This window comes from Hirundo rustica, chromosome 4 (genome assembly GCF_015227805.2).
Source record: "Hirundo rustica isolate bHirRus1 chromosome 4, bHirRus1.pri.v3, whole genome shotgun sequence".
Taxonomy (NCBI): domain Eukaryota; kingdom Metazoa; phylum Chordata; class Aves; order Passeriformes; family Hirundinidae; genus Hirundo; species Hirundo rustica.
Window position 1 is genome coordinate 71918895 of NC_053453.1, and position 27889 is coordinate 71946783.

Consider the following 27889-nt stretch of genomic DNA (forward strand, 5'->3'; position numbering starts at 1 on the left):
CAATCTTCTGTTTAAAAAAAAAGTCACAGAAAGCTGCTGCCACACACTTGTCTACTCTTATCAGCCTTCTAATATTTTCCTTCTCTTAAGCTTCAAAAAGTTTTTAAAAAAGTGAACATAATAAGAATACTACTTTCTGAAAGATAAACCAAATGAGTACTTAAAAATAATTCTGACAGTGCAATATGAGGATATCTATCTTACATACAGTGAACACTCTTCTATATTCAGAGACTGACTGCAACATTATGTTATTTGAAATATTTTTTGGCTTATATTAGTGGCACCTGTGATTACTGACCAGCTACCTTCAGTAAAGATTGATAAGAACCCCAGGGCTATTTTTTATTTCATGCTCTGAATGAGGCGAGGCACTGAGCCCACATTTGAAGGTCCCAAACACTGACACAAGACTTTAAACATCTTATGTAAGAAAATCAGTTACTGAATCTCACCAGTCCATATCAAACCCATTGCATGCAAATACAACTTTAATAAAGTTACCCTAATACTCCATTCTACAATCTACCTAAGGTTTTATGCAGCCCAAAAGCTTTCCAACACAGGTATTGAAAACCACCTATAGGCTGTGCTGCTTTTAAATGTATTTAAATTGCAATGTTTACACAAAGTCAAAGCTATCTAATAGGTTGCAGAAGCCCCAAATGATATTGCAGATAATATAGTTTGAACTGCACCTAAAGAACTTTTGCACTGGAGTTTTCACTCTCATTTCCAAGAATTACTTCTAAAACAGAGAAAAAAACAGCCTGCATTATTTTTGCATACTTCAAGTTTCTTTAGAGCTATTAAATGAAAGCCCTTGGACTGTCACAAAGTGGTTCCAAACAATGAACTCTCACTGTCAGTCAGGTAAGTGCTGTCCACATGGAGTAAATGATGTCAAATGTCGATATTTGCATTACTACAAGCTGCACACTGAAGCCAAGGCCAAGGTTTACACAGGTATCTTTCTTTACATCCACGGACAACGCTGGAAATGGGTGACAAGCAAAGAGAGCTACTGCTCAAATTTAAAGGCAGAACTGCTCTTTTGAGTCAGGAAAGCTGAAACCCACCTTGCTGAGTTGAAATTAGGTGTGTTCATCACATCAATGAAGATGACAAGGAGTTTCAGAGTCTAACAGAAGGGAGCAAGACTTGTTCATTTCATTTGATATTATTCTTCCTTTTATTCTCTCTCCTTAAAAAGGAAGGTGCTAAATCGGTGGGATTGGCTAAAGCGGTCAAGAGAATTACGTGGTTTAAAACTACCAAGTTAATGAGTTTTAAGACCTAACAGCTTTCTGAATTTCATTTCCATGCTTGTCTTTGAAACGTGTTTTGCAGACTTTCCATGGGGAATAAGATGACAGTGCGACAAGCAGCTTTCTAAGGATTTTTCTCCACTGCCTTTTAATGATTTTGCAAATGTTCATACCACTGCACAGCAGTTGCTTAGCTTCACTGGCATGGTTTCTATAAGTACATTCCAGTCAGGTTAGGTCTGTCATTTTGATATCTCAAAAATAATCAGGATATCAAATATTCACTACTTAAGCTTGAAAAGACACATTTCCCCAATAATTATAACAAGATTCGTATTACAAACAGTTCCCTTCTTTGCAGAATGAATTCTGATGATTCACATCTATTGGATGCTGCCTGTCAGAAAACATGAATTTCTATGTTGACAGAAACAGAATTACTGGTAACCATCTCCAGTGTCATAAAGGACTTGATAAACTCTGAAAAAACATCTAGTTAGAAGTTACAAGCTTCTCTATTCTACATATTGGGGTAGTTGTCTCTAACACAGATGACATGCCACAATTATTTATCAATAACTTTAAACATGTAAATTATCATTCCTGCCTCTAGAGCAAGGACTGTGATGTCAACAGAATCAGCAAAGGAACCTATTGTCTTCAACTAATTTATTTTCTAGACAAAGAGAAGAAGGGTCTTACTGATTATTCTTCCTTATTACTGTAATTCTTCAATTTAAAAGGTTTCTTGTATTTTCATTCAATATGAGAAAGCTGCAGAGGAGTGGAAGTGTGTTCACCAGTCACAGTGTCGACATTTTTATCAGTAAGAATGCTACTGGTGTGTGCATGAGGTCCCCCAAGCTGAAAGTAAAGGAAGTGTGGACTATTTGCAGACACTGAAATGCTTTTCAGTGAAAAAGAGTCCACCACCAGCTGGAAATATCTTAAAACTATTAAAAGTATTTATCTTCTAATATTTTTCAAGGAAATGGCAGCACCATTTTCATTTAATCTTTTCTATAAACCTATGGATGTAACTAGGGACAAAAAAAATTGAACCTGGGAAGCTAATGAGCTTTCTGGATCAGAAAGTCTAGAAGTGTTAGAGAAACTACAACATGGTTGTGTGGTTAGTGTAAAGTAGTGGCTAAGCTTACACATCCAGGTATGGACAGCACTCGCACTGCACTGACCCTGGCATTGCTCAGCTTCTCTTCTCTTGACTGCTGTGTTACTACTTTTCCACATAGTTCTCTTAGTTGAAGCTTTACATAGGTGCAGCAGAAGTCCTGATAATTTTTTGCATGAAAATGGAGAAGGGGAATGCAGTCAGAGACTCTCAACATCACTTCAACACAGCTGTCAGAAAATGACATATTGCCGCTCTCCTAGACATGTCACTATAACATAAAATGAAGAAATTAAATAAATCTAATTCTGTTGAAGTCCCACACTGATTAATACATTTAATAGTCCTGTCTCAACAAAATTGAAAGTCTTCTTACTTGGTTTCAACAGAGACGAGGTAATGAAATGAAAAACTGCATCCAATGGATGAGATTATCAATCTGACTCTATCCTGTGAAGGTGAATCATTACAGGACACAATGAGACAAGAACATTTTAGTGTTCAGGGCACTGAGCTGATGAATTCAGGACCTTAAATTTAGCGTGCTACAGGGCAGTGCCACGGTTAAGATTCCTGAACAAACTGGACTGCGAGTCCACTGGAATTTCTATATGGAATGCAAAACTGGTAGTTAAGATATTGAAACCAACCCAGCCTCATGAGCAAGAAGTTTCTCTGGGGCTATTTGGCTTTTCCTCCTATGGGGCCAGGTGCAGCTCTGCACTGACACGCATTTCAGCGCCTGAGGTATTTGACTGACAGTCATCATTAAGCTAATTGCATCACGGACGTGCCCTTTGGCTTCGCTTTCTGCTTCACCAAGCTTCCTCTGATCCTGGTTAAGCAAACCTCTGTTCCCATTCCCAATTTGTACCATCATGATATAAAATATTCCCCACCATTAAAATGACTAAATACAACTGTGAGATATTAATGCTGCAATGGAAGGTTGTGGACAACATTCTCAACCTATTCTCATCATTTAGGGAGCTAGAAATGAAATTCAGCTGCTCCTGCAGGAAGCACATCTCGGCCAGAACCACTCTGTACTTGGAGACACTTTGAGAGGCAGCACTGAAGAACTTATTTTGACAGCCTCAGTGTGAGGGCTACTAAGGATATCTTGTCTTTGCTCATGGAGAGAACAAATGCACTGGGCAGAGTGGGCTGAAACAGATGGCATTACCAAAACCGGCGTTGTTTAAGTCATGCCTTTCGTTCTCTGCTATGACAACCTTGATGGCTTGGGATATTTTCTCCAGGAGGGGGGGGGAAAAAAAAAAAGTTATCCTATTTCTCAGAACAGTAGAAAAATAAAAAAGATTAAAAAAAAAAAAAAAAAAAAAAAGTCTAACAGATTTCCCAGGCAAGCTACAACGTCTCATATCAGACAAATTTCTATTGAGTAAAATTGTTTTTATTGAGTAAAATTTGCATTGATATCTTTTTTGTATTTCTTGTTTCTCAGTGCATTTTTTCCCCTTCAAAACCTCTATCATACACTGAACATATCTTGTCAAAAAGAACTGTCCATTTAAAATAATGCAATGAAGCTATTTTGCTGGTTTTGTTTTGATCTTAATCATGGATCACACTTAAAGGGACCTCAGGACTCCACAGCAAACGGGTTCCATGAAAACTCTGCAGGCCCTTCCACTAAAGATATTACTCAGTGTTGTCACCAGAGAAAATGTTTTCACCGATTAAAAGTCCTTTATTCAGTTGCCAATATGCTAGTGTTCATGTAAAAGACAGATTTTTCTGCTAATATAGTTGTGTTATGATACCTATATAATTGCCTGGAAAAAATCCCTGTACACATTATTATATATTTTATGGAAAAAGAGGCAAAGGGACCTTTTGAAATATAAAGACAGCCAAATTTGAGAATAAACTTTAAAGACTGAAAATACTGAAATGCTGATTAAGTTAATAATTTCCATACAAACTGGGAAGTATAAAACATGGAAACCTTTTGATATTTGAGGTTTTGGGGGCTAGATATGAATTGCACACAAGTCCCTTCAAGCAGCCTGAAGTACATAATAATTAACATTTCCTTTCTTTTTTCCTCAATGGTCATACTTTGACAGAGCATCAAGTTTTGATGGGCTTGGAAAAAAACTAAGTCACTGTATGGTACAATCTTCCATTAAATTCAGATTAGCTTAAGAAAAGCACAAAGCAATTCCAGTTCTCTTACAGCCATTGACATGTTTAAATACTAAACCACTGTCTCCTCTCCACAGCACTGAAATGTGTGTAAGACGGAATATCCTGAAAGCATTTTAAAATATGGAAGCGTGCCTAAACATAAGGAAAGTGATGTTGTACTGAAAACACACTGAAAAAATTCAAGCTTATAGATCATGTTGAGAAACATTCCTGTATTTTTTTTTTTGTTTTTCCCCTTTACTCTTCCCTATGTTTTTGGGGAGATGGAAATGCTGATCTACAAAAAGAAATGTTTTACTTACTCTTGGTCATCTTTTAGGAAATTTAAAGTCCCAAACAACTCCTTTATACAAAATCATTTGCTAAACTTTCATTGACAGACATTCCCAATAAATACCTATTCACTACTGAATGGCAACGATCTTGTATATTCATGGCAAAAATCTGCCAAAATTCACAGGACTGTATTTAATACCCATTTTAAACCTCAGTGTACTGAAAAAGTAGACAATTTTTAGCTCATTCAGCAAGGACTCAGCCAACTCATTATTTCCACTCTCCTGGTGTAAAAAGAGCCAAAGGTTTTTAAAAATAACACAAATCCCAAATATTTTAGGTTTTCCCTTCAACAAACCCATTTCTCAACTTATACTAGACACATATAGAACAACTAATAATGCCTTCTTTACTTTTCCATAAAATCTCAGACTCAATTAGACATGGCTGACATCAGAGCCAATTATTTTAAACGAGTCCTGCTGTATGTTTTCTTTTTCACTTGGAAAAGTAAATTTAGCTCGTGCTTGTGAAACATAGCTCCACTCCTTCCTCCACTTTATAATAAAAAGAAACTAATAAATGGCAGTGTCAGATTGTAGCAAACTGTCTAAAATAGGTCAAGATCTGATGCAGAGTGCTGACAAGGATTTTAGACACGACCTTCAGCCTAAAATTGTCACAGGCTCTCCATCTGGCACACCAACTGAGTATGTGCAATTGTCAGCAGTAGTAAAATCTCTTATTTAGAACACAATGTCAATGGAAAAAGACTGAGTCTTCGCTGTCCAGAAGACATTAATAATTCAAAAAACAGTTGGCAGGCAGCTAAAGTGATGGATATACAAAGGTTCTCCTCCACCCCACATCCTTAACTGAATTTTTTCCCCTGTACAAATGATTATATTTATGAAAATTCACGCAAAAAAGTTTATTTAAACATTATTTCAGCAGTGGTGCTCCCTCAAAAAGACTAAAGCCACAACCCCCACATTCTCACTGCTCTCCTGGTGAAAAAGTGCCACACAAATCAGCCAACTTTTATTCATCTGAAAAACAAAATTAGTTTTTTTCATCCTCTTCAATAAATAACTCAACAGGTTGAATTACACTCCTTACATTTTCAGTCACATGAGTGAGCTCCTCAAGTTCCCTCCAGAGACCTCCAGTTTCTAAAAATCAGAACATCTACAGAGCACAGTCCTAGGAACTTAAACTTTTCACTCTGGTATTTTATTGCAAGTTGCCATATATTGATCCACAATAAAATATAAGAAAATCCTAATGACAGCTGATATATCGAAATTGACTGAAAAATAACATGCCCTGACATGGAAAAGCATCATTTTATTCAATTTCAGTTCTTAATTCAGTGCAATTTAAATTAAATTTGAATAATGTTGTTCAGCCAGCAGGCTTTACACACATTCATCTTCCTCTCTGCAAGTTCTCTGTGTGTGTATGTGTGTATATATATATACACACACATATATACACAGATAGAGATATATATATATGCGCACATATAGAAATGTATATAGAAATATACAGAAATCAACAAAACTGGCATAGAGTAGAACTGCAGCAAAACAAAAGGCAATATATAAGTTCTCTGAGTTCTCCAAATAACCTCTTTATGCATAACCACCATTAAGACCATAAACACAAGGCAGATTTTTTTTTCCACAAGCTGCCCATGACCCAAAGTGGTCTATGCTAAATAAAATAGACAAGAGTATAGACAAGAGAAGGTCTGCAGAGGAGACAGTATCTTACCTACAAAATTCAGTAATTAACCTTTGTAATAATAATTTAGCTTTTTGGAAAACTAACCAGAGTCAGCACAAACTTCAAAGTAAAGAATAAACATTAGCCTGAAGAGTAAAATAGACACAATCAAGGTTATAAAAATAGCTTGAGATGTTTAACACGCACAAATTTCTGCTTTCCTTTACAAAACCTGTGAAATAGAACTTTCTGAGAGTTTTCAAGTTCTCTAGGACTGCTGTTTGTCCAGAAATTGTCCTATGGTAAATCTGGACAATTACCATATTATGATGAATTACCATATTACAATATGAAGTTATTAATATTATATTAATATGAATATGGATATGGATATAATATTAATAACTTCATATTATAATATGGTTCATCTCATCTTTGTGAGACACAGCTCATGGCACCTGAAGGCACCACACTATGAAACAACGTGTTCCAGTTATGGGTGAGAACTCAGAAATAACATGCTTTGAAGGTAACAAGGCAGTGCAGTGATTTATTTTGCTCAACACAGGTCTGCAGTTACCCCTGGCTGCCTCTCTTTCATCATTTGTCACAGCAGCAATCCAGAATCCCATTCTGGCAGCCCAAGTGCAGCTTTTCTGATGGGTTATGACAGCCCTCTGCCACCACAGGGCCTCAATTAAATGCATTATCCTCAGGCTTTAACAAAAATCTTCACTCCTGCACCCTTTTAGATCATTTTCCCCGGAAATCCCGCACTAGGGGGTCAAGCAAACTCATGTTCAAGTGTTCAAGCTTCAGACACAGCATCCTCCAACCCGTCCGTCTTCCAGCCAGGAGTGCCAGGGTGATGATGAAGCTTAAGGGCTTATTGATCCTGCTCCTATAAATCAGGTCAGCTGGAATCATAACAGGGCTTGTGTTTGGCAAGAAGCTCTTTGTCAGACTCAGCAAATTCACTGACAAGCAGCTTTTCGCACTGTAATTCAAGTCTTTTATCTGAAAGACTGAAGTATATATCCACAGTCACAACAGGATAAAGGCTATCCACTTGTAAAAACAAGCTCCCCTCCAAACCCCAAAATATTTGTGAAAGCATTAGTTAAGAGCTCCAATCTCAATCCAGGGCTGAACTGTGTCACACCGAAACCTTGAAACACACATCAAGTTCAGTCATGATATTAAATCATCTTTATTCACCCACAGGTAAGCGAAATCAGGAAACAACTTTTCTTTTTTGGGGAATGGAAGTGGGTGGTGTCAGTTTATCAATTCACTCTCTGCTTTTTACAACCCCAGTTTAAAGATTTTAAAAATATATTGTCAGCTACAAGTTAAACGCCTTGCATTAAAAGAATTTAGAAGTTATAATTTGCAGGTGTTCTTGGAGGAAAACATGATTTTAAATCAAGTGCAAGAACTAAGCCTTGATAATACTTTGAATCATAAATCCCGCCTTCCCCACAGTTAATTAGAAGTTAATTAAATCCTAAGCTGTATCAAGAATTCACTTTAACTACTACAAAGACTATAAATCTGTTCAGAAATTCCTACTATATATCTTAGCTAGATGTCAAATCTCAGCCATAACAAAGAACTAGGAGATAAGCTTTCTCTATTCCTTAGCTGGTTAAAGAAGGAAATACATGCACAGCAGCAAAACTAACATGACAACACCTAACTTACCCTGTTTAGCCACTTGTCTTGAAACCAAGTACTCTAAACATCTTTCAGCATTGTCTTAAATAAAATTCTCTTTCGCAAGACTACTCAAGCTCCCTCTAAAATATGAGGTGCATGAAATAATCCAGAATAAACCAAAAATTGGCTTAAAAGAACATAATGACAAATGACTGAGAAGTGATGGTTGAGGAACTGTTGCTATATTTAGAACAGTTAGCTAATTTGAAGTCAGAGGGGGAAAAAAAAAAAAAAAAAGAGCCCATTTTTTTCTGCCCAGCATTCCTGCTTAAAAAAAAAAAAAAACAATTCTTCTCCAGTAAAGAAATTAATACACGCATCCCAGAATTATTTCACCAAGTGAAGGGCGGCAGAGGCATTTCAAACAGACACCATTATTAGCGAAGACGAGAGACAAGTGCGAAGCTGAGTTTCATCTGAGCTATCTAAAGGCATCAGAGAGGAAAAGGAGATGAAAATCAACTCACCAAAAAGGACCACAGGCGATCTAAGAGCGAGGCTCACATCTCCACTTGGCAGTTCCAAGAGGAATCGCAGGCGCTCTGATGGGAGGATGACAAAAGGGCACGCTGCGCTCTCCTCCACCCCACTTGAGTGACAGCTCCATCACAGGGAACCGAGACACACCGCAAAATCTCAAGCGGTGGGGACCTGAGAGAGCATGCTCAGTGCCTCATTTAAAATGGCCTGATGCTTCGTCTCAGCAGGAGATGGCCTACTTCCAAACAATTTCAGAAGTTTCAGTCAAATCTAAAAAAAATCGTTAATTGGAATACGCAAAACTCAGCCACGGAGCGGCACTGATTCCCCCCCACCCCCTCTTTTTTTTTTTTTTTTTTTGGTTTGGTTTTTTGTTTTGTTTTGTTTTAAATCTGGGCTGATGAACAGATAATTATTTGCACTACTTCCCTGAAGGGCATCCTGAGGCTTAAACACTATCATCATGTGCTTCACTGTAATTACATGATGCCACTGTAATAGATTGAAAACCTTTTCAGGATAGGGTATGATTTGAACACTCAGCAGCACAATTCATAAATCACACAAAGACAGCACATCTGCTGAATAGTGTCCATATTGATTTAAGAATTATCCTACCAGTTGATTTCTGGGCAGGTTTTTTAATTATTTATTATTTTTCTTTTTTTTTTTTTTTTTCTTTATAGGGTGAGGGAGGTAAGAATAAATGCTTGAGAACCTTCTAACACGTGATGGCTTGAGAACTGTCTAGTAAGTGATTTATGTTCCTGAGCCGCCTCCAATTTACCTCCACTTAAAGTCTCTTTACACATAAAGAAACCATTTAGCTCCTTAATGAAACTATTTATTTGGGTATCAAAAGTCAGGTTATTCACATGCAAAAATCCTGTGAACCAGATATTCAACCCTCTTCCCCCTCAGGAGATTAACATCTTTTAATACACCCACAGACAAGTGGTACAGAAGCCTTCCGTGTTTTGGTTTTCTCTATCTCACAGCCCTCTTTCCATATTTATTGTATATTCATTTTTTTCAAATGACTACACAAAGTTTTCCTCCTCTTCTGAGAAGAAAAAAAGCTGCGCCCCAGGCACTTCTGGTTTTTTAAAATGCCTTCCTGCTTATCATTCAAGCTGAAAGCAGAGGCAGGCACGTTACTTTATAAATGCTGTATTTTACAGGATGCCATATAAAAGAGCAGCACAGCCCTCCTTCTGATCTGTACCACACCTGAGTGTAAGAAAAAGATGTGGAATAAACTCTGCTATCAAATCCTCTATTTCCACTATGGCAGACATTGGTTAATACAAGGGTTGGTAGAGAAGCAGGACATTATTGTAAAGCTTCACTCTTGTCTACAAGTAACTAAAAAATTGCATTTTCCTATCTATCCAAAAATTCTTATATTTAGTACAAGGACTTGCAACTTGAGACACTGACTGCTGAAGTGTAAGACCTTCACTCTGCATTCCTATGCTTTAAAAATCCTCTTTATTAAGGCAATTATTTTAACATTAATCCTTGCCCGTTTCCTTTGAATTCACACAAAATGAGAGGAAGTATTTTCACTTCAGCAACTCCTTCCAGCCATAAACTCAGAAGTCAAGGTGCACAACAGAGTTGTGGCATAGCTGAACCTGATTTCATAAACACACCCAAAACATCCCATTCCATATTCCAGAGCCACACTATAAAAAGTAATTTACAGTCAAGTAACACCAACTGCATTCACTTGATTTTTAATCACCTAATACCTTGGTAGTTAATTTTCTTACATGAATACATACAAAAAGAATCCCTGCTACAGTGTATGTCCACATTGCAAAATTCAGATGAATTCTGCAGTCTGCCATTAGGTGATGAAAAACCATCTTCTGCATATGTATTCCACTATTTCTTTGCCAGCTAGTGAGCACTTTAAAGAAACAAGTGAAACGAGTACTAAATCATATTTCACATTTTTACCTAAGCTTTTATTCTTTCATCATCCAACTTTTTCATCAGATTGCTGTCTGAATTTCCACGTGGATTCAGACTGGTAAATCAAACTGTATTTTTAAAATGCAAGGTGTCATGGACATAAGACTTGCCTCCTGAGTGAGAAATGTTTTCATGCAGGTGTTCTAGCTGTATTCTGAGAACAAACTAAATAAGTAAATGGTGCTGAAGAAAGATTATTTGTATTATTTATTATCAGTAGTTTGCAGTTTCTACATATAGAAGATGAGGAAGGAGAAAAAGAAGTTGCTAATAAAACACATTAAAATTGAAGTAAACACTGCTCTCTTGTTTCAAGTTCATTCCCCTTCACGTCCCAAAATCCCATCAAGCTGAGCACAAATTACAAGAAATTTCTTTGAGCTTGACAACAGTTTACGAGTTCAAGAGGTCTACCCTGAAGTTCAATTTCTGTGGGCATCTTCTCCCCCAAAAGACAAATTTTCATGGAAAAAAACCCAACCCCTCTGCACTTCTTGGACAAGTGACCAACTTTACAAAAGCATAAGGAAAATTTAGGACAGTTTTGTTTTTTCTGTTGATGAATCGGCATTTTATTCTTTTAATGACCAACAAATTGTAGCCACAATAATGAAATGCAAGGGGGTTATGAGTGGCACATAAAGGCAAAATACTTTGATTCCACAACTAATGCAGAACACTTGCAAAACAGTCTCTTGCTGATCTTGAAAAGAGCTCCTTTACAATGACATAAATTTGAGTTTCAAGATCTTGATAAGGAAGTTTTACAGTGAGTGACTGCAAATTCGCCAATTTGCCATGTAATAAACGTCTTGAAAGATAAAAAGTAATTGAATTAATATATAAGTAGGGAAATGTAGCCTGTACACAGGACTTGTAAAAATATAATTTTCCTGAACATGACAAAGCTGGGATTAAAATCAAACATCCCTGGAAGCTGTTTTGTATTCCAGAGTTTCTGACCTGATATCCAAACCAAAGTCTTGCTGCCATACAAAAACACCAAAATCATGCCAGACCACTGTGTTATAAAGACAATGAGCCTCAGAGCAGGAACACAATTAATTTCAGGAAACTCTCTGCAGACAGAAGCTGAGTTAGAAAATGTCTAATAACTGAAGTGGTGTTGTTTGGGATTTTTTTGTTTTGTTTTTCTTTTAATCTATTTAACAAGAAATCAGGTGGTAAAAATACTTTAAACATTTTTCTTGCCAACAGTTTCTTCACAGCAGCTCACACACGAACAGCCCCGATCACCTGCTTGGACAGCAGAGCAGCTCATTTTAATAAGATTGGTGCTCAGCAGTATATTTAAGTTAATTTTCAGTCTCAAACCTGCTGCTCTTTCAGAATGAAATATGACACACTTTTAGGGTTATAACTAGGCTTTATATGGATTCAATTAAGAGCCTTGACTTACATAATTGATGTTTTTAACTAAATGTGATAAACTCTTCAGTAAATTATACACAGCTGAGTTTCACAAGACTTTCTGGCACCCTAAGAAGAATTCCACAAGGATGTCTCTTACACAGGAGCTCTTTCAGCTCTCTTCTCAGCCTTGGCATGATGACACTAGCAGCTTTCCTGAATCTGGTTACTTGAGGTAATACCTCAAGATGTCACTACTCAAGCACTACATCACAGGTATGTAAGAATTCTTCCATTTCTATACAAAGCTACATTCTGCAGAAACGTGCAGCAATTTAAAATCTGTTTGCCATTATGTTATTACACCTTATCTATCAGCTGACCTATTCAAGTGGAAAGAACATTTTTCAAACAAAACAAAGAAAAAAGATATATGTGTGTCTAGACAACCACAAGGGGAAAATTACATATGCAAAGTTCAAAAGATGAGTAATTTTTTTCCTATTTCTATAGAATAATAGAATCATTTACATTCTTGTTTCTATTCATAGTTTTGACTGTGCTATTTTTTTTTTCAGTGTTTCTGTCACATAACGTATATCCTCTCTTTGTTATTTTAAAATTAATTTTGCACCTCACTTGAAAACAATGGTGTGGTTTACACCTTTTCTTTCCATCCCATGCCATTTTTTCTTTCTTTAACTTTCTTTTCTCTCTTTTCCCTGTTAACCCATGTCCTAAAGTCTTCAATACTGAGAGAAATGAAATAGATGTTGACTCTTTCTCATGGGGCAAACAGAACCACGTGACCCAGAAAGCACATTTAGTGCATCAGCTCCTAAGTGCCTTGGATATTATTCTTTAAATTATTGCAATCTTCTGATAAGTCTGATTCTTGGCAGTCTTTCACTCTTCAAAAGCCCACAATTAGACTGAATTGTCAACTGAGCATTCCCATTTCTGTTGTCATTTCCTTTCTAAATGCAGGTCTGTGCTCAAGATGCAGCAGTTTGTGCTCACGCCCTTGAATAAGTAAAATGGAAAAATAAGGTTTATATCTGCTGTTCACAGCTTATAAAAGCAGGCTGCGTGTTGGTCTTTAATATATGACCATAATGATTCATCTGGAAAATTGTATCAGACAATGTGCCAGAACATATAAAATTGCCACTGCTGCCCACACTGTTAGTGTTGCTCCCCAAGTTTAAATATATATATTTATATTATAGGGTGTCTGAGACTAAGACCAGGTCTGAACCAAGCACCTTTCACTAAATACAAGCTACAGATGTGCCTCTCCCAAAGACAAGCTCTAACCACACAGCCAACCCTCTGCCTAGAGGGTTAGAGACAATTCTCCCTCACCCACCCCTCTTTTTAAAAATTTGCTTTACTTTTAAAAATAGTCATTAGATTTAGAAACACATTCCATACAGGCAAGAGAACAACAGTCTCTGAAAAAGGAACTGTACTTTCTAAGGTAAACTTTTTACTGTTTCTAAAATTCAACCTGTGACATTCCTTTTTATTTTATGTTGATTCCCAGAATTGCTGTTAAAAGAGATCTTTTATCTATAAATGATTCCATACATGAATAAGTTTACTTCTGCTGCAAGACTGACAACCTCAGGAATCCAATCTGCATACTTCTTAATGCCCAATGCAATTAGTTTTTCTACAAAATGTTGATACTGTAAGAAATGTACAAGTCAAAGAACATTTTTTAGGGCAACATCACTGTTGACCTGGTCAGCTGAGAACACATCCTTTCACTCTACCTGGCACCAACCAAACCAGTAAAACATATTTTCCAGTTTTTGATGCAACACACAAGTGAAACAACCTATCAAATACAAGTTTCTGTGCAAGAAACACTGGAGCTCAGCAGCTCTTTTGTGCTGCAAGACCTAGAGACATTTTCAAATCCTTATTCATTAAGAGCCACAAAGCACAAATCCCTTTTATTAACCGATAAAGCTCGAGTTAAAATTGCTGCGATCCCATCTGGAAAATATCTCAGCTCTCCTCTCAAAGTAACCTTCCAGTCAGCCAAAGCTCTTTGCAGCATTCTTAAACTCATTCTGAATTGCAGCTACACATGTGCTCATTAAGCTGCTTCTTTCTATGAATGGCAGGAACTGTAGTAAAAATACCCTTTTGTAGAGTTATCAGTTTATAAAAACAAATATAATGAATTTAAAATTAACTACTTAGAAGAACATGCTATTCTGACAACTTGCTGACTGTGTTAGCCAGTGCAGAATTACAACCACGAGCACTGGCTGAACAAATCTGAGCAAGCACAAGATCTCTGCCTCATCTCCCAAGTCTCTCAATAAGCAAAAAAAAAAATTAAGTTGATGAAATAACAGCGGTAAAATAGTGGCAGCAAAACTCTTCTGCGTTAGAGAAAATGTAATACATTGCAAGGGAAATGTGAATAACACTCAAAATTAATTAAAGTACAGATCAGCATCAATAAAAAGCAAAGTGAGAGAAGTACTGAAACAAAGAAAAATTCTCAAGGTGATCAAATGGAAAAAGGAATACAAATTTCAATGAACACTCACAAATCTGAAAATAAATACATTGCAGGGTCTGAGGAATCACTTGCAAATGTGTAGAGAGTAAAAAGGGAAGAGACAGGCCCCTATCTCAAACCTAAAACAGCTCATCTTTCTTCAGAATCAGCTTTTCGACCAAAACCCACAAAAAATAAAAAAATAAATAAAAACATTCACAACAGCTTTTGAAAATGAATGCCACAGCTCAGGGAAATATAGGGTAAAACAAACTAACAACAACAACAAAACCCCATAAACCAAACAAATGACAAAACCCACCAAAAATTTTATTTATTTATTTTATATATATATTTAACAGCTCGCAGAGAATCTGGTTTTCCTGAAAGTACCTGATAAGGTCACTGGGTAAAGCTGCTGAAAGAAACTAAGGTGCTCAAGGATCACAGAGGTCTCACACGAGATTAGGAACACTGGCAGTAAAATAGCAAGTGATATTGAATAGTGGCAGTGTAAGATGATACTAATGAAAAAAAACGCTCTATTTTAGACAAGAGCACGTAGTGACAGGACAAGAGGGAATGGCTGCCAACTGGAAGAGTGTAGAGTTACATCAGATATTGGAAAAAATTCTTTACTCTGAGAGTAGCGAGACACTGGAACAAGTTGGCCAAGAGAAGCTTTGGACATCCCATCCTTGGAAGTGTTCAAGGGCAGGTTGGACAGAGCTTTGAACAACCTGGTCTTGTGGAAGCTGTTCCTGTCCATGGCACAGGGCTTGGGAGCAAGATGACCTTTAAGGCTCCTTCCAACCCAAACCATTCCATAGTGGGGGTTTTTTCCATTTTTTCCCCATTTTATTTCCATATTCTATATTCAAAAGAGGGCTTTGAGATGACCATTTCTACTATGGAATAAAACTAGCATTATAATAGACACCGTTTTCATAGACTGGTCATTTCAGAGAATTCACAGAAAGTTTTGTCTGTGTGTGCATGAAACAACACTGAGCTTTGGTGAGCTTCTCAAACAACTCGTGGAGAGATGGTGAGGGGTCAGAGATGAATACAGAAACCCATCAGGTGTAGTTAAATACAAAGATATGAGCTCTGACTCTAGAAGTCACTGAGCCACAGACAGCTGTTGGCCAGGAATTCTTGTGCAGGTTCTCAAAAAAAAACCCTCCAAAACAAATCCTCACCTCTGTCAATCTCTGTTTCTGGCAAATGCTGCAAAACCCAGCAAATACACCGTTCAAAAAACCTCGAACACAGCACATGTCAAACTGCTGGAGATAATTCCTCCTGCATTTGGCTGCTTTCCTCAGCTAAAGTGAAGCCCAGCAGGAATGATGATACACCAGCAATTTATCAGAAAACTAACGGTTTGTCTTTTCAGACTTTAACTTCTATCAGTTTTTTCTATTCCCCAGGCCTCTTCACCTTTTCAGCAAGGTAAGGCATGATCCACCCACTTGTGGCACAGAGCTGACTTTCACTTCAAATTCCACAAGCTTGCCAAAGAAGAACATCTCCCTCCAGCAGGCCAGAGCTTTACCCACGGCTCCCTATTTCCCTGGAAACGGATGCAGCATGGATTGTGGAAGGGAGAGCAGAGTAATTCTCAAGCCACAGACACTGAAAGATTACAAAACCAGTGAACAGGATAATTAAACTCTGAACGATCCACATCTAATTTGCAGTTGAACTTCCCTACACAACACAGGTCTGTAATTATAAGTTTCCATCAGATACTTGATACGAACCTTTGTTAGGGGGCTTCCACTAACAGATGCCTGAAACAGGGATACTATTTATTATTATACTTCGACAACAAAATTCACCAGCCAGTGTGAAGCTGTTTAATTTTGTTGTCAGCTGAATCCAGCAGAGTGGATTAGCCCCTAATAGCACAGGCTTTCCTTCTGTCCCAGCTGCCACCAGCTCAACATTCCCCTCCCCAAGAACTCCACGTCAGACACCAACCTCCTAAAGCTGCTGAAAGCAAATCTAATCACGGTGGCAGTTCAAATAAAACCAGCGCAGATGAGAATTGTCATATTCTGCCCTTCCTTTTTGTTAAAATAGATTTAACTGATATAATGAGCTTTATACTCTCCTCAATAGGAAGAAGACTACATACATCAATAAAAACTAGAGGGAGAAACACTTGAAATGCCTTTTTTAATTGACTTTTGTTTTCAGGACAACAGCCCAGGGACAAAGTTTTATTATCACTCCAATATGTCGTGTCTGTCAAAAAGCACACAATTTATTCTCAGGATACCATTCAAACATGATTCACAGGAAATAAACTAAAAACAAAACCACAAGAAAATCAACAATTCAGTTGGATTTACATGACTAATAGAAGTCTCTTCAGTTTTGAATCCTCCAGTCTTAATTTTTTTTAAGGTAGTATACACCAAGAATATTTTGCAAGGTGACTCTGTTTTCTTAGAATACCCGTCTTTAAAATTACTAACACTGACACACAGTCATGTGTATTTACAGTACCTTTAAGAACAGAAAAATAAACATTGGAGCTTTGACTTCCAGCACGGAAAAGACTCATTATCATCCAAAGAACTTTAAAAAAGAAAAATCACAGGAAATTTGAGACTTAAAGGGTATGGTGTATTACATGCTGAAACCAAACTACAAAAACCCAGTTAGCCCAAAAAGAAAAGAGAAAAATTAATGAGCAAGAAAGCCAGTATGTGTGCCTTCAATGCAAGCCAGAGGCAATTAATTCTTTACTTTTTCTTTCAAGCAGCCTCTGATGTGTTTTTCTTAAGGCTAAGGTATTACTTAGAAATATACACAGAAACTGAAATACAGTCACAAAGCACCACTGAAAGTGAAAATGAAAAAAAAAAGTTTTGATATACTACTTGAAAACCAGAAAAATAATAAAAAAAAAGATCAAATGCTTTATTTTTCAATGATTATGACATGAGAACATGATTACTTTAATCCTGTGCTGAGGAGATGAGAAGAACAAATCAAAATTTGCTTGTGTTTCGAAACTGCTGCTGATTCTGCACCTTTTAAGCTATTTGTGACCCAAGATTTCAAAGCAAACTGCTTGAAACTCACAAAACCCCCCCGAACAATTGCGTAAATTCAAACGAAATAAGAAAAGATGACAAACTGTTTTGGTCTTAACTGAGAATGAAGAAAATTATAAAAAAGGACTGAATTACTGAAAGTAATTGAAAAACAGAAGCTTGCACAGTGCAAGTTCAGGCACACCATGAGTGTGCAAACAGCAAAAATGCACAAAACCTGTAAATGTGTTTATTCCAACTTGTCTACAAGTTTCTCTGCCCAACAGCAGCTGTCTACTAAAGTGGATTATACCCAAAGAAGTCTGGAAGTGCAATGTGAAACTTTACAGTCAATGATTTTGTAGACAAAAGTCACTGTGTTTGTTTGACCTACAGAACTGAACCACACTGAGCAAGCCCTCCTGGACCATCTTTATGCCATGGGTCACTACAAAATTCTCAGGAAACCATCTCCAGGCAAATAAAAGTTTAATATTTTAATCACATTAATTCCTCCATCTAAAAAAACCCCCAAACTCTGTTGCCTTCAGTGCTTTTAAAAAATTTATGTAGAGCTACAGATCCCCACGCAATATCCTGTTCTGCACTTCAAACATATCAAATTATATCTGAAAACCCTTGAAACAATAATCTAATTTACTGTGTAGAAACATGTAGTATTGTAGAGTAATTATGAAAGAGCATTAATTATGGATTAATACTCTTTCTTGGTAAATCCTTAGCTGCTAAGACTATAATGCTGAGATATTATAGTATTACCAAAATGAATCACTGTGCTCTCAATTGCAGAGCGATGCCAACAGAGCTGAAATAGGTTGGCAACATCCTGCCACTAGAGGAAAACAAGAATTTGCTATAATTCCTTAGCAAAGGGTGTCCTACAGCTGTTGACAGCTGCCAGATCTTGTACTTGCAAGGGCTAATGAGACAGCAGTGTGAACTAACCCCAACTGTTAATTGAGGATTATTAATTGAGTATTAATGCGTTTTTAAACTGTCCACCAGGGCAGCTCCTGAGGCACATTCTTGCAGCTTCCAGCTCCCAGGAGGTCACAGCACAGCCCATGAGGAAGTGCTGGGATATACAGGATTGCACAGCAGTGCTTGAAGATTCAGCCACCTCTCCCCTGTTTTGATTAATTCATTAGCATGTGTAAAGCAAACAAACAAAACACAACCCCTATTCAAAACTCCACACTCAGGAAAACCCAGGGTCGGAAATTCAGGGATTTGTTCAGAACTGGAAGTTTGACAGACAAAGAAGAAAGTGCTTTTCCAAAAAGTAAGTTTCAATTAATGTGCCAAAACCCTAATCCCTCTCTCTCTGATACAAGATGTGTTCAGACTTGTGTCATTTTTTAAAGATTGAATTAGCCTAAGTAAGATACTCACAGCGTATTTATTGCACCAAAACATCAAAATAATCTATGAGCAGCATTAAAAAAGTTCATTCTGCTGGAAGTTTTAAAACAACTGTTCCTAATACATGTATTTAAGGCAAAACACTACCATATTCTGAAAGCAAGTTTTTCTTCTGGTTAGCATTATTCAGTGTATTATTAAAGAATTTCTGTTAAATGTAGGAACTGCAGGGTTTGTTTGTTTGTGCTGGGTTTTTGTCGCTTTGTTTTCTGGGTTGGTTTTGTTTGGTTGGGTTTTGTTTTTTTAATAACTTGTAATAAGTCAATATTCAGAGAAATCCTTTACTTACCTGCTCCCAGATTTCAGAATTGTAATTTCCTTTAGGCTTTTTAATGGGAGGTAAAAAAAAAAATATATAGATATATATATTGATCACCAAGCAGTAATCTAGTACTCCACTGCCAACCCATGTAAATAAGAATCATCCAAAGTGCACATTCAGATGAAAAATGCCACCAAAAGCTTATTAGAAATACCAGTACTTGAATTGCACACATGCAGATATTTCAGTTCCATTATTGTATGATCAATCAAAATTACACCACAACTTCACATTTCAAACGTGATAAAGAATGTCCTAAAAGTACTAAAAAGAATGTACTAAAGAACGTCAAACTGACTTGTTTTTCTTTCATACAGGGGTATTTTGATTCCTTAAGTGTTACATTTTGGCATATTACTTTTTTCCTTTTCTTTTTAATCTCTTTAGAACAACTGTTTCTGATTTTTGTGTGCTTGAGAAATGACTTGTGCAAGTTGACTGACAGGCATTTGGATTTCCAGTTGAGTGTGAAGACAGACGTTACCTTTGATGATTATCACATTTATTCCTTCTGGATAAGAATTTTAAACCCTACACTTTTATTTTAAAAACAAGATCTAGCATTTCTGCTCTTTTAAGCCTTGGTAGGAGACACTCAAACATGAAGTGTCAGCATTTATGCTTGCCTGTAACATGCACTGTCTCCAAAGCTTTTGATTTTATTAACTCAAAAGTAGCATTAACCCTCAAATATTTCACCCAAGTTTTAAAGTTTGGAAGCAACTTTAGAAAGATGAACTGACTGCTAAACTATCCTCTCACAGCACCTTTCTGCTTTTGAAGTATGTACAGAACATTTGTGCTTGTTTGTGGATGAACACAGGTTAATGAGGCAACAGGTCCATTCTAAAAATCATTCCCAAATTCCTCTTCACTCTTGAACCCATTAAGGAATTTCTACTTAGATGCCAACTTCCTTCCCCAGAATTCTTACCAGTATCCCCGAACAATCCATACTTAAGTGATTCAGACCTGCATAAGCTAAACAGTTGGAAAAACAGGTTTTATTCATGGTGGTAAGTACAATGTAATTATTAATTGTATGAAGTACATCTGAGAATAATTACACATAAACTAGTCCTCTTTGGCACTGCAGCACTTGGCATAGTTTCTGTAACCTCAAGTCACTTCACCTGGAAAATCTTATTCTTGAGCCAAGGAGTCAAATATATCCTGCATTAATATTTTAATGTGGAACATACATAGCTTATTCACAGAAGCATGTGAAAGGAGTAATTTGATCTGCACTGTAAGTTAATATACAAATGCAACTTTAAAAAAAAAAAAAAAAAAAAAAAAAACACCCCACCAAGTAAAAACTAAATCCTATCCAAGTATTTAGCTTGTCCTGAAAAATTGAAGCTTGTAATGTAAGACAGTCTACATTTATTAAAATGTTCTTCCTGGCTTGAACAGCAAGAGCCAAAAAGTTACCATAGAAATGGGTCTAACCCCAAGCAAAAGCCCTTTAAGTAGTAAAAGGGACATAAGGTAAATTTTTTCAGAAACCCCCCCCCCCAAACCCTCTCAAACAGTCTCACATTTGTTTGTTTGTTTTAGGCTTCATCTCAAGTTTCAAAGATGCTGAGAAAGGACTGCTGCGGTTTATCCCCCTAAATCCTGCACATGATTTTTTAATACAAAGAACAGAATTCACCTTCAGAGCGTGCAAAATAAAAACAGTAAGCTTCCTGGAGAAAAAATACTTTCTTTCCTCTGGGTTATATACTCAGGGCTGGGACAGCAAGGATGGAGAAGGAAAGAGCAGGAAATCACAAATTTCTGTTCCTAGCAATAACAGAATTAATTACTCTACCTTTGAAATTTTTTATCATTACAAAAGTCACTCTTTCTTCTTCTGAATCAATGACTTGATTCATCACTCTGATATACTTGTAACCCACCAGTGACCTGTGCCTTCAAGACACGTAAGGATTTAGTCAATTCCAGCAGATTTACAGCCCAAAAAGGCAGTGACTTAGAGATTTCAATTAGAAAAGTGCCACATTATTTAACATTCACAGCACAGGTATTATGAAGTTCTTCCATAAAGATTAATGTCTTTACCAGTCAGCGAGTTACATATTCCTCAGGAGATTTTCCATCTATACTCTTGATGATTTTAAAGCGTCTGATATGATTGGCAAAAAATATCCAAATGATTTTGTTAACAGGAAGAACACGATAAACACATTTTAACTCCATTTTCAGCATGTTCCTTGGTTTGGACACAAAAGTCAACACTTTCATAATGCAATGAACTATTTCCATTCCCTCCCCTACATTCAATCATTTCAAGGACATAAAAAGCAACGTTTAAAAATATTTTGACACTTCCCCCCCTTTAGATATATATACACTAACTGGTTGAAAGCAGAATTAACCAATCAAGCCAAGTATGTTTTTTTTTTTCCCCACAGGAAGGATGAAAATACCAGATATTGCAATTCTCTTTACCTGTGACATACCTACTTTTCCCATGCCATCCTCCTTTGTGTCCCATTACATTTTATTCCACATCCAACTCCAACATTGCTTTTTTGTCCTCTCAGTCCACTCTTAAGCTTATGCCAAAGTGAAATGCTAGACTGGGCATCAACTGTGCTCTTGCAGCAAGTTTGCAAAGAGGAAGGAATGCTGAGAGCTTGAAAGAAAGACTGAAAATACCACCTGCTTTAAACAGCCTGAGTAATCTCTGCTATTGAAGCAAGGCTATATTAATGACAGATTTCTTTCTAGAATGAGCCTAGTCTGCATGTTCAAATTCAGTTTAATTAATCTTTAGCCTATGCTATTGATATAATGTTGGATTTATAGTCTGTGCATACTGCACCCAGTACTTGCACAACAGGGAAGCATCGCCTCTTACTCAGGGTTTGAGCTACTCAGTCTCCTCTGAGAAACTGAACACAACCAGGACCTGAAAAAGAAAAACCACTCCTGAGCCAAGGTGCTCAGCATAAAACACATTCCAAAAGGCTCTGCGCCCTTGGCTTGCTCCAAGTCTGGGAGAAAGATGACAAAAATCTCCCTCCCTCTTCCCCCTCTTGGCTCTAACGTGTTTGCCCACGGATTAAGCGAATCCAGCTCCTCCAGCGAGCACTGGGATGGGCAGGAGGAGAACAGGCAGTAAATGCTGCCATCTACCAGAAATTCAGGAGTTTTCTATTGCAGAAAGAAAACAGGGGGCAAGGCAGAGGAGCTGCTGGGTAAACACAGCAGCCAACTCTTATCCAGTCGTAATCTGTAAAACATAAAAGGCACTAAATAAAATCCCCAAGAAAAAAAAAAACAAAACCTTTCAAACACTGGAACCCGGCTCCAAGTATGGAACGCAAAAACGTAAAGCCGCAATTCAACAGGCCAAGAAAAACTGCCTCTGGCATATGGCACAAAAATGGAACAGAGGCTTGCTCCAAACAGACAAAATTCTCTTAGAATCTTAAGAAGAGGTTTGATCTGAAGAGGCAAAAAGAGCACTCAAGACAGGCAAAACCACAGTGAAACAGCCAGCCACATTTCTCTCACTGGAGAAACCAAATTCCCCTTAGAACCGCTGAAACATTTCTTTATAGGCAGGAGAAATATAAAGTGTCCCAAAGCAATGTTACTACAGAAGTTTTACTTTAGAGAACTGGTAAGTGAACTGCAATAAAACCACATGGTTAAATCAGAATTTATTTAGTTATCCTAAGGAAAGAAGGAAAAAAACAGTAGCACGACATAATGGCTGCACTTTGCATATATGCTGATGTTTTTATCAGATACCAAATGGTGACCCTGTCTGCTATTCACTTCTCCATTTTTTTCAGCCTCTCTATTGGGAGGTTATCATGTATTAAGAAGAGCATAATTACCAGGTATTCAGAGAAAAAAATAATTAATAGAAATTTTAATGTATAGCATATAAATGTGAAAAAATTAGTATCACCTCTGTAAGGGAACGCCTCACCTTGCACATTTGTTCTAATGGAATCATATTAATGAGAGCCACACAGTCATCTGTAAAACTGACTTTTTTTGTGTTTTTTTTTTTTTTTCTTTTAAGTTCTTCATTCAGATCTCTTAAAGAAGCCTCATAGTAATGAAACAAAACCTGAACCCTGTGTGTGTGCATGTAGGAATATGCAGAATATGAGACCTATTATACTCAAGGTATTCATAAACTCTCTGAAAAAGCAAGTGAAGTACATAGGAATAACTTGCACTCGATACAAAATTATTCAGGACAGGGAAATTTGATTGAAAAGTGCTGTTGAGAAAACCCACAATAGCCTGTGCCTGAGATACAAGATGGGAATTGAAAGGGGGTGCATTAATTGAAAAGGGATTCTTACAAGAAAGAGAAGAGCAGCCAGAGTTCAGGCTTGGATTAGGTGCTGCCTCTCAGGAAAGGGCTGGAGATTCCCACTGTGGTTTCAAAAAGCATCAGCCCAGAGGCAGTGGAAAGGCTGAAACAGCAGCCAACCCTTCCACCACGGAACTCCAGGAGAGAACCAGCCTTGTGCCCTTACTCCAACTAGCAAGCAACACTGGGAAGTGACACTGAAAATTCCCCCTGCACAGGAAGCGTTCATCATTTCTTGAGATGGAAGGAACGGTGATGGGAAGAGTGGCTTCACTGGAAAGCAAGTTTTGTTCATCAAAAGAAACAAATGGCACAAATTCTTTATCTCTCATCACAAAGTATTCCCCAAAACAAAAAAAACACACGCATCTGCAGGATAAAAGTACTAAAATACGACAACATGCTTTGGTGCAGCATTTAGCTACACCCACACACTCAACAGATACCCTATTTTTATTATATTCTTTCCTAAAGGTCTTAACATTCATCACACACAGGTCTCTTTGGTCAGTCTGCCTAGTGCAACCATTGTGCATCTCTAGATGACCATTGATTAAAACAAAAAAACAAAAGCAACCCTCCATTTACTAGACTTAAAATTGAGCTATGAACTTCAACCACTTGGACAAAACATCCCAAAGGCAGCCTTTAATGGTTTTTTGCATAGGAACATGGTATCAGTGTAATAATAAAACAGAACACTTAAGGTTACAATAAAATCTTACCCTGAATATGCACTTAGGGAATGCACTAGAATTGTTTTGAAACTAGTATATAATCCTTTATGAGAACTAACTGATGCTTGTGGGGCTTTTCTCCCCTCCACTTATTAAAAAATAATAGCTTTAATCAATATTAATGTCAGAGCATAGAACCTGCACTCCCAGTTATCTAGTTTACCAACAAATAAAAAAATCTCTTATTCCCAACAAGAATATTTTCACACTCCATCACAAATTTAATTACCAATGGCACTTCAGGCATCAAACCAAATTTCAAGCCTAGCCCTTTTACCCCTACATTACATCACAGCAAGGTTAACATTATAACTCAGGTGAACTGACTTCGCCTTCCATCAAGAATTTTGCCAGCAATGACAGAAAGCAATTCTTGAGTGCTAAAGCACTAAAAGATTTTTTTACTTGTTTCCCTGGCAGTCTATTCAGCCATTGCTACACAGGTATTTTTAAGAAACCCAGCATTAACGCCCAAAAGACAAAATTAATTTCCCTGCAGGAGCACTTGCTTGTAAAATCTCGGTAACCAGATGAACAAAGGAATATAAAAAAATCTGGTTCCCTAAAGAAAACACTTGGTTTAGCACTCAAAGCAAGGCAGATTCCTAAAGATGACAGACAGAAATTCCATTATACTGCTTCCAGTCTTTGGTAACCACTGACTAGATACCACATAACACAGCAGCTCTGATACCTGATACTATCACAAACACATACAGGCTATCAGCTGCCACAGTTTTAACTTAGAAAATCCCTTTCTTGGCCCAGAAACCAAGTGGGATTTCGATTTATGCACTACACATGATATAGGAAAACTTAGTCAAGGACTATTGCCTTATCACCCATATAAGCACAGAATAAAACCTCTTACTTCAAAGAGATTTACATTCAGAGAGGAGGAAAAACAGACTAAAAATGCAGACAATATGCAACAGAATGTATCTGATGAATTACTACTGGAAAGCCAACAAATCCATCCTGAAAGTAATATGCACTTGTAAAGTCTTTCAGAATGCAGAGTAGAGCATCAAAAAAACAAAACCAGAAAAACCCCAAGACTGAATAAACATCAATTCAAAAATCCACGTGAAAGTTTAACACATGCCCGAAGTGACATCATAATTTCAGAATAAAAACAAAAATGCTCATGCAGAGCACATTCTTGGCCAATAAACCTAGGCTACAGCTAGATATTTGAATGCTTTTATCACAGGTTTAATAAACAAAACAACCATTTGAATGGGTGTTAACACCATGACTACAAACACAGGCTTCAATTGTAATCTGTCCCACCAAGGCTTTTCAAACTATCAGGAGGAACATTCTTCCCTTTACACATTTTTCCCCATCTCCAGAGCATCAGTACTTGTCCCAGCTATTACTCTCACTCTGCAGTAGCTGTTAAGTGTATTTCTGGAGTTCCATTCCCTTCCAGCTGCTTTTTCTGTAGGCTACATAGTCTCCTTTTACAGGCTGTTTCCCTGACTCTCTGATTGCTTTGCACTGTTTTTGGTATCTCGAAGTCTGCACTCGCTGGATGGGATTTCACCAGATAATTGCTTAAATACGGTGCACCCATGAACTTACAACCCTTTTGCTATTTTCTACAGTACATCTGATGTGACTGTTGAAGAAATTGGAAATGTGCATATTCTGAAATCCAATACTGCCTTTAACAGGGGGTCTCATTCACCCTAACCAGGTTTCCACTCTAATAGAACTGGGGACACCTGGCTTTCACAATCCAAAATTCCTAGTATGGATGAAATCACCAGCACTGCTCATCCTCAACAGGCACACTTCATATCTTCAATATTTAAGTATTTGGGGTATTTTTAGTTCATCTCTAGGGCTGAGGAACCACCTATGCAGCACTCTCACAATAAAACAGATTAACTGTAAAGCAACCTTGAAGATTCAGTTACCATTTCTATCCAGGCTGACCAAATCCTGGCGAAAGAGAATACAAGAACAAGATTGTCCTCCAGCAAGGACATAAGAATTAGCAAATTCTACAAATAACTACTGCATTGCTGACAGGGAAATCAAGATGCCTTTGTAAACCAGTTAATTACATATGGGCTTGAAAGTGATCTTGCAACAAGGAAATCTTACTGGACAGAGTATTAGAGAGAAATCTCATGTTGATCTTAGAATATTACCAACACTTTCTATTAAACAAAGCAAACATGTCACTACAGTACTTAAAACTTGGGAATAAACATCCCTTTTGTACAGAAATGCTTACTCTATCCTGCAAGCCCCAAAAATCTGCCTCAGAGTTTCCTTCCAAAGCAACAATCATCACATGAACATTCAAAACAGTCTCTTCATCTCTGCTGCTTATGGCATGGTTCCAGTTCTTCCCTTAATAAAGAAAATAGAGCGGTTTTTTGAGGTTCTTTCCTTGCTGTTTTCTGAGAATGAAGAAACATGGAGCAATAGGAGAACTGCAAACAAGCCGCCACGATGGGCTGGGAATGGACCATACCCAAATGGGCTTCCAACTTCTATACAAAAGTATTGCTTCATAACTGGGCCATCAAAAACATTAACTGAATATCTAATTATATCTATTTCCTTACTCATCCTGTGTACCTTTGAAATAAGAACTTATTGATTACACATTTTAATACCAAATAATTTCCCCCTATATAACTACTGTCAATCCCAGAGTAGGTAACCGTAATGAACACTAAACAAATCAAGTTTTTCCAACATTAATTTGTAGGCACATTTTTGGAAAGGAGCTACAGGGGTACGGATTCAACTTGTTCATTTTACGAATGCATCACTATGGGGAAAAAAAAAAAAACAAAAAGGAAGAGAGCAGTTTGGCCATGGATAGAGCAATAATATAGGATCAATTTATACATTAATGAATAAATTATTAATAACATCATATTGCAATTTCCTTAAATGATGAGCTATTTCCTTTTTACTGCAGTATTTTACAGCTTACCTACTTGCAGATTTATGTGAGTGCTTCATAATTCCAGAACACAGGGCAAAATTAGACATGGAAATCTTCAGTACCAACCCCTGAAGCACTCAGAGAGTTTTTGCTGCCAAAAGCACTTCAGGTAGTACTGGTTTTAATGGGATTTGAATATCAGTTGATTGGATATCACCTTCTACAGTAACCAAGGTTGACCAGAGAAGTCAATTTCCAGGATGCTCCAAAAAATGACAGAGGAGCAGCTTCAGCAAGGAAGCAGACTCAGTATTCCAAAAGGTCAACAGTAGTGCCCTACTGGAGTTTAAGCAAACCACTGCATCTGAAAGCTTTGCTGCCCTTCTTCTGCTCCACATGCCAGGCAGGGAGAGCAAGAGGAGAAT

General features: G+C 37.3%; 1 protein-coding gene across 26 annotated transcripts in view; it reads right to left on the reverse strand.

Moving 5' to 3' along the window:
• Positions 1-27889, reverse strand: part of PLEKHA5 (pleckstrin homology domain containing A5) — a 158712-nt gene that overhangs the window by 89484 nt on the left and 41339 nt on the right. For 13 of the 26 annotated variants that reach the window (XM_058420125.1, XM_058420121.1, XM_058420124.1 and 10 more), the window contains exon 4: positions 22335-22385. The exons of 11 other annotated variants lie outside the window; for them this stretch is intronic. In XM_058420125.1, the coding sequence (XP_058276108.1) occupies positions 22335-22385 (51 nt within the window). Of the gene's footprint in view, positions 1-6731; positions 7605-8765; positions 9049-13105; positions 13153-22334; positions 22386-27889 lie in introns of those variants that run through there. 2 more of the 26 variants (XR_005700422.1, XM_040061265.1) reach the window with 2 other exon arrangements.